The 15,062-nt window shown below is 41.9% G+C and overlaps 1 protein-coding gene across 2 annotated transcripts in view; it reads right to left on the bottom strand.

Moving 5' to 3' along the window:
- Positions 1-15,062, bottom strand: part of WWP1 (WW domain containing E3 ubiquitin protein ligase 1) — a 95,649-nt gene that overhangs the window by 48,340 nt on the left and 32,247 nt on the right. Inside the window, exons 3-6 of one of the 2 annotated variants that reach the window (XM_019550000.1) lie at positions 6,444-6,582; positions 4,486-4,610; positions 604-741; positions 448-514 (exon numbers count right to left, since the gene is read on the bottom strand). In XM_019550000.1, coding sequence (XP_019405545.1) covers positions 448-514; positions 604-741; positions 4,486-4,610; positions 6,444-6,582 — 469 coding nt within the window. The remainder of the gene's footprint in view (positions 1-447; positions 515-603; positions 742-4,485; positions 4,611-6,443; positions 6,583-15,062) is intronic. The other variant, XM_019550008.1, reaches the window with a different exon arrangement.

Below are 15,062 nucleotides of genomic sequence, written 5' to 3'. Positions count from 1 at the left end.
GAGCCCGGCGCAGCTGTTTGGAGCCTCCCGGCTCCAGGGGCCTGTTGCCAGCCGGGAGCCTGGGCTGCTCGCAGCAGGCAACTGGGGTGCTGCAAGCCCAGCTGGGAGCAGCCCAGGCTCCAGCAGCTACTCAGAGCGGGGGAAGCTGCTGGCAGGTACAGAGCCCAGGCTGGGGGGCAAGGGGCACAAGCAGAGCATCCTGCCATGTACCTCTTACCCTCATTTTGTTTTTCTGCCATGCCAGCACTCTAGCACCTTCCGAGGTAGGCATTGTGGTGTTTTTTGGCACTCCAGCCAAAAAATATTGCCTACCCCTAGTCTAAAGTAAGATTTAATGATAAAACCCCAATCTTCAGTGCAAAACTAAAGTATTATTGTGCATTTTAAATGAAATAGTTGACAATATACTACTAAATTTGTAATATAAAAATAAAAATTAATTCTAACCTGGATGTAGTTCTTCCTGAAGTTTCTCTGGTTTCATGAACAGCATCACCATTTTGTTGGACTTCTACTGAACATTAAGAATAATGTAAGTAGATTTTTTTCCTTTTAAAAAGTTTAGTAAGAACATGTAGCTTTTATTTTACTAACTGAACTTACTGGTTGCTGCTGAACTGCAGTTTGTAAGAGATTCTTCTTCAACTGCCAAACCATCAAGCACAACTGTTAGTTCACCTGTTTGCACCAGGCCACTCTTGTTTTCCAAAGACAGTTTCAATAGTACTTTTACTCTTTCCACTAAAGGGGAGGAAAAGAGTAAAGTCAGCACGCAGGGTGTTTAACACAAAAAATACTAAATATATAATGTCATACAACTAAAATATATATATATATATACACATATACACACACTTGCATAAGTTCTAGGCACTTCAATACAAATCAACCTCATAACCTCTTCTTTTATCTAGAACAATATAGATTCATTTCTAATAATCACTACAATGGACACACATCAATTCTTCATTGTGTACATCTTTAAGCTCTACTAATTTTTAAAAAGTGTATTTTGAAAAATCACTATTCTGAACAATCAGCTAACTGAATATAATAACTGATGAAGGTTAGATTTAAATAAAAGAAAGACATTTATAGTATGTTGTTGGTTTCTACTGCTTCAGCTACAGAAGCTTAAATTCACATATTACGCAGTTGTCATAGGTAGTGCAAGAATGATACTGCAGCCATGATGATCTAGAAATCATGCAATTAGATGAGCTTTCAAAGGCAAGGCAGTCTTCAACATTCTGACAAAATCTGCCTTGCATTCGAAAACTTGTCTAACTTCATCACAACTACATAGTTAATCCAAACAAAGACATCACTCTAAGAAATCTTTGCCTCTTGCACAGTTGTCAAAGAAATTCAGGGCCACAACCTAAGCTGTTGCAAAAAAATACATCTAAAACAATAACGGTGGCTTATACTAGGGATGTGAACAGTTAAATGATTAATCATATAACCAATCAGCTTAGCGATAACCAATTCTAGCTTACCAGTTATCATTTAGCCTGGGGCCAGGCACAGTCTGGGAGGGAAGGAAGGGGGTAAGGGGAAGCCCCTTTGGTGCTCCAGAAAGAAACAGAAGGTGGCAGAGCAGGAGGGAAGGAGGGAGGGAGGGAGAGAGGAGCACAGAAGAGGACAGAGGGGAGGGGTGACCAATACCTAATAGGTAGGCTACACAGAGGGAGGAAAGAGTGAGGAGGAGGGCAGGGAGAAGAGAACAGGAGTGGGGAGAGGTTGCCTGCTCCTTCCCTCGAAGCATGCCAACAGCTTCAGCCAGCTGGTAAAGCACATGGATACAGTCCCTCCTCCATGGCAGGGTTGGATAGAGAAGGCGCTGGCCTGGGACCCTGCATTCCCCCCCAACTTTACAAAGCCGCTGCTTAGACCACCAGCCTTGCCATGCCCATCCCCATCCCTACGCCCAACCAATTAATCGCTTAACCTGCTGTTATTACACCAGGTCAAACAAATATTTATTTAATCAGTATTTACATCCCTGGCTTATACCAGCTACAGGTATAAGATCCTATAATCCATTTAAAATAAGTTTTCACCTTAAACAGCATATAAAACATGCATTCTACTAGATTTATATAGGCCCTGTGCTTTAAATAGGTTATTAGTGAGCTTCTTCACCTTTAAATTCTCATTATGTGGTTATGGAATCATGCACCAGTTTTACAAGTCTAATACATTTAAAAAACTAAAACTAAGTTTTTATTGGTACAATCAGATATTGGTTCCTTGCACTACGCACAATCATGCCAATGAAGCAGAGAGAAACTGTACCCCTTTTCTGCTGTTCTCCGCAAAAAATCATCATTTCCAAAGAACCGCAGAAATGAGGAAAATGTGGATCTCTCTCTCTCTCTCTTTTGTACAGCATCAGATATCAAATTTTCAAATCTATGAACCACTGCTTGGTATTATCGCTCAATGTGCAGACTCCATCTACTCTGTTTGGGCATGTGTAAAGCATCCAGCTTTCGATTAAGTTCTGTGCTGTTTGTTGGACACTGCATTAATTACTTATTTTCTGTCACTGTGCTCTGCAGTGATATTAAAATCAAGGAATTTTAGCATTTGTAGTTTTAAATTAGATACATCATTAAAAGAAGTTTCTGTTTTTCCACGTCCATGATGTCATTTAAAGGCAAAATTAGGGTTGTGCCTTTACGGCATGATAACGCAGTTGTCTTTAAATTATAATAGAATATCCTTTGTTTTCAGTTATTAAAAATTTCATACGTGAACAATGAACAAGAAAACCAAAGAGAATGCTACCATGAAATATTACTAATTATGTTAAGAGATATAGAATCAGCTTTAAATCATTTTTAAGAAACACAACAAAAACTTTCCAAGCACGCTGTCAAATTAAGATTAAGTCTACAGTATGTTTTCATTACTAGAGAAGCACAATATTGCTGAAGCAAAGTAGTGAAATTTGGCCTCAAATAGCAACTGTTTGTTTGTTTTTTTTAATTTAGAGACCTGGTTTAGAGACTGGCACTACATGAAAGGAAGGACAAGAAGGATCAGTTTGCAAATCCCAGTGCCTCTTCACTTACAGGATTCTCCTGTACTACTGTTTCAGTGAAGCCAATTCAGCAGTGCAATCGGTAGTTTTTCAAGCACTAACATCCATGCTAGCATGTAGCCTTACAACCTTAAATTTACCTACTAATGAGGAATCTTGAAACACATCCAGACTCTCTCATGCCCCTGACTTTTTAGAAGCAACAGAAATGGTGAAGGGACCTTAGCCACATACTGGCTGAGTTACCTGTAACACCCTCGAAGAGTTACCCAACATAACCATAATAAACAGATACAAATACTTCTAAAAATCTCAGCTTAACTGCATCTTCATTTCTTCAAAAACATAATATGCTCAATAATTCAATTAGTTTAAATTACATGGGAAATTTGACAACTGTATGCTATTTTGTTATTAAGGTAAATTTGGAAAAAATAAAGGCTAACTAGTGTTCCATTTCTTGATGAATCTTTTAAAATATTCATTTTATTTGCTCATTAAATCTAATTAACTGGTAAATTCTCTGAAACTTTTTTCAATACTTAAAGTACACACTACTATCATCCTTAATTTTGAAGCTTTCAGTGGCATCTCCATAATACTACTGAAAAAAATCTAGTTAGAATTGTTTTTTATATTATGTCAGAAAGATGCAAGAAATTCTTTTTAAACTTTCGTTTTCCCAAAATACAAATGCCCAAGTCTTGTATGACAGACAAGAAATGATCAGGAGAGACTAGTTCAGCTAGAATTTTAAGCCCAACACAGGATGAAATTTGAAGTGTGGACTCATTATATTGGTGCCCTGATAAACTAATGAAAATAAAATAGAGATGTGAAGGTTTGAAAGCTTATTAATTCTTCTAGCAAAGACAACAGGCACCTGGAAAGCTGCCTTATGGGGAAAAATGATGTACTCAAAGGAAAAGTTAATCATCTTATTTATCATTTAGTTCTAATTCTATTTAGGTCAGTAAAACTCTAACAAAAATGAAAATCTAGTCTATTAGGTTATGACTCCATGAAAGACAAAGAAACCTTGTATATGGAAAATGAGAAAGGAGCCCTTTAAAAAAAGCTTTTGGCTATTTTTGAAGTCTACTACAGATCATCCAGAAGGACGGACATTTTGTAACAGAACAAAGAAACTTAAGGAATACCTTGCCTTATTAAATAGCTCACCATTTCATGTTTTATTTAGTAGCTGCTCCCTATACAGTACTAATATTTGTTTAATGATTATATCACATCATAAATTTAAATTATTCTCTGTAAGAAGGAAAAATATCCCGAAGGAATGACTAAAATGAACTAACTGGAAATCTGTTTTAATTAATGACAACTTTTTGACCAGTTCAATAATGTTGATAGTCCAGGTTTTTGAAAATATGAATTATAATTTTACTTGAATCAAGTTATCCTTCATGAAAACTTACATTTTCTATTGTGTATTTCCAAGGCTTGTCTCAAGTCCACAGTGGCTTTTCCTAATAAAGCATCTGCTTTTAAAGTATGATGGCTCCACACCTTAAATTCCAGCGTAGTCTGTGGAGTCACATTCCTGTATATAAATTTTAAAAAACAGATTTAAGTACTAATTTCTCATTATTACATACAGTTATAATCTATCTGAATTAACTTTTCCACATATGAAATTATTTTTAAAGGCTTCAAGGGCTATAAACCTTAGAAAATTCAGCATACTTCATGGTGGGAATAGTTCAGGGTTAAAGGTGTATTAACAGTGAGAATAATTAGAAACATCAAAACTACTGACACCAAAGCTCAGATCTCAATTATACAATATCTATTAGTGTTCTGCTTTTTAAAAAAGTTCCTATTTTTCTCACCACTTAAAATTATAAATGCAAACTTATGATACTTTCCAATAGGAAAAAAAAAATACTACAGTTGATTTTTAGCTTTCATTGTTAGAAAAAAAACACTGAATCATACTAGCAAACATATAGAAACCAACTGGTTAGATTCCTTGCAAGTAGCAGGGTCCTAAACCAGCACATAATGACTAACATTAAAATGAAGATGAAACTTTATTTACAGATAGCATACAGGTACAATATACAAACTGTAAGGAAATATACAAAAAATACTATCCTTAAAAACTTTGAACAAAACCCTAGAAACAAAAAAGCTAATATATATATGGTAAGATAGAAGTAGGGTAAAGCTAGAGAACTAAATGCAGTGATAATACCAACAATTTTGAAAAAAGGCATTTTGTTTGAGTTGCGGAGGTGGGGTGGGGGGCATTTTAGGCACCTTTTTCTTGCCTTTTCTGCTTGGGTTTTTTCTCCAAGAGCGCAGAAAAAGTCACTTAAGTTTATTTGAGGGAGAAAATATAGATGGATGATTATCAACCAGTGTCATAGTCCCATGGGGTGCCAAATAAAAACCTTTTAAGGGTGCCCCAGCTGCCATGTAATATTAGCACTATTAGGCCCCCTACATCACCCAATTAACCAGTTAATAGTGCAATTATCTTGAAACCAGCTATACAAGCAGAATAGAATATTTATGCCATAAAAAGCTCCAACCATCTGTAAAGTTTGTCTTCACAAGTGTGTACTAGTGTTATAGCCGACTACTATTGAGCTTCAATTTGCATGTGTAGCAAGCAAGGTCTCCTCTGTGGCTGAGCCCCGTCACCAGTGTCAAAAACATTCTGAGCTGGTGTGGGTTTTTTTGAGTTCTTTGCAACAAAAGAATTATTCCATTATTCTTTGGAGTCAGGAAATGAGAGAAAGCAAAGAGCTGATATTTTTTGAAGGGTGACTCGAGTAAACAGGTTGAGAACCACTGATGTAGATCACAGTTGATCAAAATAATGAGCAATCATGCCACTGCATTCTGAAGTAGTCTAAGTGACAGAGAAGTCCTATTAAAAACCCAGCTAAGAGAAAATTACAGTAATTTAGCCTTGTGATCCTAAGGCCCCATACTACTGATCAGTATAAGGTCAGTATAACAAATTTGTTTGCTCGATGAAGAGTACAACTGAAGCACCTGCTACCCCATATCCAGCATATGGCTTTCTATGAATAGCATCTCTGATCAGGCCTCCTCAATGAGAAACAAAGGAAGACATCAGCAGGGACTGAACTTGTAGGGTCCACAATGAAAAGAGATGTACAAATTTATATACACCACCAATGTATACAGAACTCTCCTCCACTACTTAAGAATAAGCTTACTAAGATGGTTCACATATGCATTGGACAAGTTTACTCATTTGAAGGCAGAAGTTGCCATCAGATGCATGAAGCTCTGAACAGTTAAGGGAAACTATACATATGCAACTGAACGGCAGAGTTTTTTAAATATTTTCATCAACTGTTCGATTAAAAATATGTTTCTACCTCTATTAAATACTTACACAGTCAACTGTTCATCCCATTTTGGATTTGAAGAACTACTTGATTTTGCTGTTTTCCTGATTTCTCCATCTGCAGCTAATTCTGTGTAAATAGCTGTTCCAAACCAGTTCTTTTTCCTTTTCAGTTTGGCACTAGACACTAAAAAACCAAAGCAAGTAGTGTTTATCATTATTGCAGTGTTATTTCTTGCTGGAAAATAACAGAGGTACTACCTTAAAAAACTGACTCAGCCAGAAGTGTGTAAATAGATGACCTGGTTCATCACCTTTTTGATCTGTAGTGAATAAATCTTCTAAAAATATGTCCACAAGGAACTTTCAGAGGTATAAGAAAGGATATGAAATCATCATTACATCTCACCCCTTTCTCAGACCACTAATCCTATTGAAAAAAATAAACTCATTTTCCTATGACAAACTTTCATTTTCAAAGTATTCCAGGATGTAGCTCAAATAAATGTGACATAACCATAAACTTATTCTCAGGACAGGTATCTATAATGTGACTAACCAACCAGTGCAAATAGCACTTGAAAGAAAAAAATATTGTTTCCTGTGGTGTTCTTCTAATCTCCTGAAAATTATTAATATATGAATTAGCTACTGCATTCCCTTGGGATTTTTGTTTTTAAAATGTATGCTTCATCCATGCTTTAAATTAGGCACAACCAGGGGAAATGCATGTTTTTAAAAGCCATTTTTGTACAAGTTAAGAAGTCTGCACTATTATACAGCCAGATATCTGTATGCTGAGCAATAGGTCTGTGCAAAACAGCACTGTTCTGTTTCAGTGGGACAGCGTTTCATTTCTAGTTTCATTTAATTTCGAAACTGCTGTTCCATTTTGTTTAAATTGTTTCGCTGTTTCACCCATAGGTTATACAGGTTCCCCTCCATTTATGCAGTAGATACAGGGAACGGCGCATAAATCAAATTCGCATAAAGAAAACCCAGTTTACAATTAAACAGATAGGGATGCATTCCCAGGGCAGTGAGGGAGGGAGGGAGTGGGGCTGGGGCTAGGGAAGAAGGGCGCAGCGCACCCCAGTAGCTGTAAGCAGGCGGTGTCTGCTGTTCCTGGAGCTGCAGCAGGGGTAGCACCAGGCTCTTTGTGGCGCTCAGGGTGGGCGACAGCCCCACTCATGCCACTCCTCTCCACTTCAGGGCCGGGCCCCAGCTGCTGGGCTCCGCCATGCCAGGGGGCTCAGGGCACGGTGCCCCAGGGTAAGCGGAGCCCCAGGGGGTTTGGGGCACGGCACAGCCCAATGGCTGCATAAAGGCGGTGTCTGCCACTCCCAGGGCTGCAGCGGGGGCGGGCGGGCAGCCACCTACCTGCAGCCAAATGAGAGCAGGATAAGGCAGGTGGCCGCTGCAGGCTTGGGCCAGCAGTGGCTCCAGGCTCTTCCCAGCACTCAGTAGCAGCACTGGGAGGACAAGCTGCAGGGGGCTACGGCCCTTTCCCCTCCCCTCACAAACTCAGACTTATCTGCTTGGGGAAGGGCAAAGCACACCTATGCCAATCGCATAAGATTAACCTATGCCAATTGTATATATGTGAATTTACCTTGCATATAACAAACTTTGGGTACAAAAGGATCATCACATAAGAGCAAATTCACATAACTCAAACCCATGTAAAACAAGGGAAACCTGTAATGGGGAAGCACGAAACTGCCTATATCTTGTCATTTCCTGCCCGATTTGGGTGAAACCTACAGGGATGGTAGCCCCTTCTGAGGCCATGAAGCCTGCCAAGTTGCAAAGAGATAGGTGCAGGGATTTCTGGAAAACTGAACTTCAAGCTGCTGATACACAAAACTCGTTTCATGGGTGACACTGCGTGTGTGTTAAAGCGCACCCTCACTGGTGCTGGGGCCTTTACACAACACAGTAGTGTGTCCCAGTGAGGTCTCCTCCTCCCCTACAGACTCATCCAGGTTCACCACTTTAAATGACAACAGGTAATAAATAACACAGTGAGCAGCACAGTAGCACCAGCAGCAGCTCAGGCAGCCAAACTGTCACAGAGCCTTTCTTTCCTTTCCTGCAGGAGCTTCTTCTCCAGCAGCTGCCAGAGAAGTTTCCTGCCAGCCCCAGCCCCGGGGCTTAGATGTGTCCAGGGCCCTGCGTCCTTCTGATCATGTGCTAGGGGTGTTGGTCTAAGGACATGGCACTGGACAAGGTCCTTTCCTTTGGGTCAATCTAATCTCATATGTTTTAGCAGACTGAACAGAATAGTTAGTTACAGAAATATCTTAGCAAGCTTTCCGGTTGAAAAATCCTTTGTCAGGCTGTGGAAGCACATGCAGAGGGGTGTGTTCATGTTCTTCTTGGATGGAAGGAATAGTAAAGAAGCCAGAGGCTGGCATACAGTGTAGGCAAGAAAGCCAGTCAGTGAAAATGGAAATGGAGGCATCAGGGTGTGAGGGACAGGCTGGGGTGGAGGAAGAGTGGGGGAGAAGGGGAATGTAACAGTGCAGGTAAAAGTGGAGAGGTACCTGGGAAGTCAGATGTCTGGCAGGTTGTAGTGTGTCATAAACCCAATGTCAGTATAGAGTCCATGAGTTTCTGTACCGAGGAGGCTGATGAAGTGAAGTTCATAGGTCCAGCTGTGAAAAGACTTCATAGACATTAGGGCTGGAAGGGACCTTGGGAGATCATCAAGTCCAGCCCCCTGCCCCAGGGGCAGGAAGTCAGGTGGGGTCAAAGGATCCCAGCAAGATACATGTCCGAATGTCTCTTAAAGGAGTCCAGAGTAGCCTGCACTACCTCTGGTGGAAGTCTGTTCCAGGCCTTGGAGGCTTGGACAGTAAAGAAGTTCTTCCTTATGGCCAGCCTGAAATGGTCTTGGAGGAGTTTGTGACCATTTGAAGTAGTTTGTATATTCCCTTTCAGGGTCAGGCCTGAGAGACTGGAGACAAAAGTGTTTTTTTTGTGAGAAATGTGACCCCACAGGTAGTTGGGTATTGTTGTCTTTGATAGATTCTGGTGTGCAGTTTGTGGGGGTACTGGAGATTGTTGACAGGTTTTGTTTTGAGCTATAGGAAGTTGGCATCAGTTCTGGTGATGAGGTTAGGTTAGCACAATTTGGTGCTTGTTTGAATTTACAAACCACTTTTCATAGCCGGGCCTATGAATTTCACTTCATCAGCCTACTAGGTACAGAAACTCATGGACTCAATATAGACATTGGGTTTGACACTACAATCTGCTGGACATACGACTCCCTGGGTACACTGCAGGTGTTTCCTCAGCCTGATAAAGTGTTATTCAACCCAAAAGCTGGTATTCCAGGCAGCCAAGCTCAGCTCACCTGGAGCCTCAAAACTCCACTGCAACCAGCACACCTCAGGCCTGTCAAATCAGCTCCTACTCTACATTACCTCCTACTCTAACAGGTTAGTACATAGGTAAAAGTATTCAGCTTGCTGAGCAGAGACCATCAAATTAGGTTCTCTTCAACAATTCAGAAGCAACCAGGCTGAGGAGGTAAGTTTCCAACTCCAGGTCATTAGTGGAAGCCCTCTTCCCATAAAGCTACTCTCTCATTTCTTTGTCAAGCCAAACTAGAAGAAATAGTTCTTCTCATATTACTGCAGTACCAGATAGAGCAGATGGTATTTTAAGTTATAAGCTAGGCACAATTTTTTTTTTTTTTTTGAAGTTGAGAGCCTGAGATTCACTTGGCTCTCAGCTGCTGGAAGTTTTATGTACTTACAGGGGAGGATATAGGATTTTGCAAGGGGAGTTGTGGGAGTAGCAACCTATGCTGCAGGGATGGCTGCATCTCCACTCCCAGCCTCCTTCCCTTCGCCTCCCCCGCCATGAGGGCAAACCATTCCTGGGAGCCACCAGGGACACTTTAAAGTCATTAAAGCAGCTAAGAATCCCTAAACCTTCCCTCTTCCCTGCTCAGTCCCCTTTCCTCTCCATCACTGTTTTCCCTACTGTGTAAGGAGTAGGAGCAGAGGAGGAAGCTTCAGAGCCACTCCTCCTTGCTCTAGCAGGGCTGCACAGGGACTGGACGCAACTGGGACTGTGACACTAGCAGTGGCTATGGGTAGTTCCCCTGACCTGCCTGGTCCTCCTAGGAACAGGCACAGGAAGGGAAACCGTCAGCCCTCACCACTGCCCCAACTCAGCCCAACTCCCACAGTTTGGCTAGAGCAGGCAGAAGTGGCTCTGAAGCTTCCCTGCCTCTTGGTCATTAGGGAAAGTGGCAGTGGCAGGTGAGGGAGGTGAGAAAGGGGAATGGAGGGGACCTGCCTCTGAACAGACAGGGAAAAAGTGGGGGTTCCCACCTGCTCTTGGGATTTTAAAAAAAGTCTCCAGAGGTTCCTGCTAATGGAACATGCAGTTGCACCACTGCACCCCCCTCAGGATCTGTCCCACAATTTGGTTTCTCTCAAATGTATTTTGTTCCTCCTCCTTCCATACCACAGCAGATTTCTCTTTTGCCTTCTTTCAATCTAAAGGCAGGGCTGAACATTTTCAGCTACTGAACTGTACAACACTTCCCTATAATCTCTCAGTATCTTATTTTCTCTTAGACAAAGTAAGAAGCGGATAGCTGGAAACAGAGAGAGATGCAGTAATGCTGCTAGATTACAGACCCCTTAGAAGCATGTCTCAATTACTATCTGAGTATTTAGTGTGAGATTATTCTGAAGAGTTTGAAAGAAATTGGGTACCCAGCCCCCATTACATTTCAAGGGAAGCTACCAGTTTAACTCCTTTAGGGTGCAGACATACAACGTGATTTATTACAGAGCAATTTGCCTCAGACTGGCTTTCAAAGCAGGCAGTATGACTATTTCTGGCCACTAGGTGGCAGAGCTGCCAGACTGGAGAGAGCAGAGGGCTCCTTGGGGTGAAAACAACTGTGGTGGACATACAATGTATAGTGTAGGGTCAATTTATCTCAGATGTCATCAAAAGTAATTTTACAGTAGAAAACATTTCCTTCATGGTAAATACTGTATGTTGTGTGACCTTTCTACTTTTCTTCTGGAATAACCCAAAGTAAATGTGTTACATGTCCACATCTTTACTACAGAATGTAGGGCAGGGTGGCACCTTACCACATTAGAGAGGCATTCACTTTTGCAGTCAACAACCTACTTCACTAGATGCAACAAATGGACTGTCTATTCCTAGCACCTGATGAAGTACATTGCTGCCTAGGAAAGCTCATGCCTCTATGAATGGGATGAAGAGCTGGCCCACATGAACCAGCAAAGGGAAAAGGAAAAGCAGCTAAAAGCAGCTTCTAGGGGTGGCTGCACTGGAAGAGACAGAGAACACGACTCCCGTGAGCCTGGAAGTAGCCGAAGTCAAGCAGCCACTGGGACTTCTCTTGTTTGTTTTGTTTGCAGGGAGCTCTCTCCAAAGCCTCTGAAAGATAGGAGGGGGGAAGCCTGGGAAGAGCCTAGCAAGCCGAAGCCAGCAAAATGCTAAATAGCAGTTTATTTATTGAACTTTGTTTGTTTTGCATTCTTACAAATCCAGGGAGGCCTTGTGGTGCTACAGACTAACTTGGCTGCAGCAGAAGTGAGGACCCTGAACAGTGGGTCCTTAGCTAAAGCCAGCAGCAAAAGTAAGAGTGGTTGGATCAGGGGACTTGACCAAACATGCCTAGCTAGCTCTGCTCTGCCTGAAAGCTACCTGTAGCAGAGTATATCTCCCCCCCCCTTCCCTCAAAAAATAGTCCCTAAAGGTTGTAGGAAAAAGATATAAATTACACTGTGGTTTTAAGGCTCCTCTCAACCATCAAAACAATCTGGATCAGTATCTGTCTCACTGCTGCTGCTGAAGGCATCTATTGAATTTTAGTTCTTTCCTTAGTAGTTCTGCCATTGAGCTGTGGGATAAATCCCCAAAAGGATCTAAATGTAGTTCAAGGGTCTTCTAATGAGCTTAAGACATTATGAGACTTGTGTTATAGATCAGAACCTTCAAAAGAAATTATGGATGTACTAATTACCGAGCAGCAGCAATAACTAGGGAAAAAGAGATGCAACTAAATTCTGTGGTTTCATAGACCTAAATGCTCAGTTAAGATCTCTAGTTCCTAGGGCTCCCTGAGGGCTACCAACCAAAATGACAGCCATTAACATCAATCTTGCTGTACTGAGGCAACAGCTATAACTCATGATGGGGTCTGCACACTAATTTATCATCACTGATGAGAAATCCAATTCCCTTCTGTATTCCCATTGTTACCTATTAGCAAAGTCTTATCTTGTGTACCACATGCGGTAGTCGTATTTAGAAGAGTGCCTGCACTAGAGGAATACCTTAATAGAAACCATTACATTAATAGTTTTTCCTTCCAAAAATATTCAAACATTTAGGCTCTTTTTTCTTAAGTGCTGCTCCAAAGATTTTTTGACTTGTCTTGAGCAGCAGTAATCACAAGATGCTATGTAGAGAGTAAGTACAATATTCAAATATACAAAATGATGCCAATTCCCTGCTGCCTGCTTTTTTTATAAGTCAGTGGAACAGATATTGATGTCTGTCATAGAAGTTTTATAAGTTCTTAACCAGTTTTAGACTAACCTGGACAGTCAGTCTTTCTGGCAATAAGTACATAATGCTTATTCTTGACAGATACTGTGCCTCTCGATATTTGACAGGACCAAAATGATCTGTTAGGCCCACAAGACCTAGCCTTGACATGAATGCATTTACAAAGTTAGCACCTGCACACAAGTTATACCATTTGTAACTTGTTTTTCTGCAAAAGTCTGATAAAATGGCTTATTAATGCACATTTCACCAATATCTGAAAGCAGGAGGCTCCTGGTACTGAGGGAAGTATAGAGAAAAAAGTAAAAAAAAAAAAAAAAAAAAATTGTTTATGAAAAACAAACTTATCTAATTGGTAGCTATGTGACTAAAGAACTGTAAATATCACCACCTTGAAAGAGAGAAGTATCCTCATCTTCTTCCGCAATCCTGATTGTGTCTGAAGATTGAAAACATCTACTCTCCCTTCAAGGAATCAGTCTGTTCTGTGACACCTTGCCAGCTGACAGAATTGTAGTCATAAAACTGGCATGCATATATATATATTACACACAAAAACACTTTGTTTTCCATTTCTTACAAACCCAGGGTGGCCTTGTGGTGCTAACAAAGTGTGTATGCATATGTGTATATATGTGTGTGCATACACACACACGTTGTTTGTTAGCACAAGGCCACCCTGGGTTTGTAACAAATGCTAAACAAATAAACAAGGGTGTGTGCTTGTGAGCATGCGTGTGTACTAGTAGTTAATACTTTGTAACACTCAATAAACTGATTTATTAAGAAACTAAATGACTCTCGTCTGGAAAAAAAATTAAAGATTCTTCTTTAGAGAAAGATTAAAGAATATTCTTAAGGCAATCAGTCCTGCTTGCTTGCTCTCCATTTGGGAGGAGAACCAGTCTGTCCCCCCTGTCTCCTGGCCCCCCCCCCCCGGTTCTTAAGGCAAGGTGACAATATGTTCTGCCCTCCCTTGACTATAATTTTTAATCTCTCCCCCATTTATTAAAGGAAGTTCTGTAATTTAAGAATGATGGACCAGACAGAGCTACTATGCAATCAGGTAAAAGCAAAAGTGAAATAGCAAAAGGAATGAAATAAGTAAATTGTAGGGATGCACCAATAAAGATATTTGAGGCTCATACCAATATTCAGCTTTTAAGGAGGCATATCAGCTGATACCAATACAACTTCTGATACAGTGTGGAAAGTTGCCTCCAGCTAATAAGTCCCTCGTGGTAGAAAGGGAGTGGGGAGGGAAGGGGTCTGTGGGGAGGGCAGACGTCCCTCTTCCCCCGTGGTAAGAGAGGGGACAGGAGCTGAGGCAGGCACGGGATGGAGCCATGACTCATGAGGGGAGGAGAGGGGTGGCTCCCATCACTGCTGCTTGCACCCTGGGGGGGGGGCGGCGGAGAAGGACACGGGACATATGCTCCCAGATCTGCAGAGGGCAGGTGAGCTGCAGTTGTGGGCTGGAGCCATGGCTGAGCTGGGCTCTTACTGCCAGGGCAGGGGCTATGGAAGGGGCTGCAGCCAACCCAAATTTTGCCACAGCTCCCTCCCAGTGCCACCACGTTCCTGGCACAATCCTGGCTCAACCCCTGCTTCCCCCCACATGCCAGGAAAAGCTGAGGCTGCGCTGGGCACACAGAGACACAGAGAGAGCTACAGTGAAATCTGGGGTGGCTGCAGCCCCTCTGTAGCCCCGGCCCCGAACCTAGCCCCCGGAGAGAAGAGCCCGGCACAGACCTGGTCCCAGCCCGCAGCTGCAGCCCCCCCCCCAAACCCAGCCCCCTCTGTCACTGCAGGGGAGTTGATCTGCCCCTTCTCCTCCCCTTCTACCACAATAGACTTATCAGCTGGAGGCAGCTCTCCACACTGCCAGGCTGTGCTTCTTGCTGCCTGAGTGCTGCGCTACGGCTGTGCACACGAATGGCATTTAATCGGCCACATCAGGCCGATTTCTGATACAGCCAATTTGCATTATATCAGTACCGATCCAGTACTGGATCAGCGTATCGATGCACCTCTAGTAAACTGATGTTCTTCACTAAAAACTTTACTGTCAACCTCTGGGGTGGCTAT

The sequence above is a fragment of the Crocodylus porosus genome, unplaced genomic scaffold, assembly GCF_001723895.1.
Source record: "Crocodylus porosus isolate Cpor-Errol unplaced genomic scaffold, CroPor_comp1, whole genome shotgun sequence".
Classification (NCBI taxonomy): domain Eukaryota; kingdom Metazoa; phylum Chordata; order Crocodylia; family Crocodylidae; genus Crocodylus; species Crocodylus porosus.
This window is presented reverse-complemented; position numbering and strand designations above follow the sequence as displayed.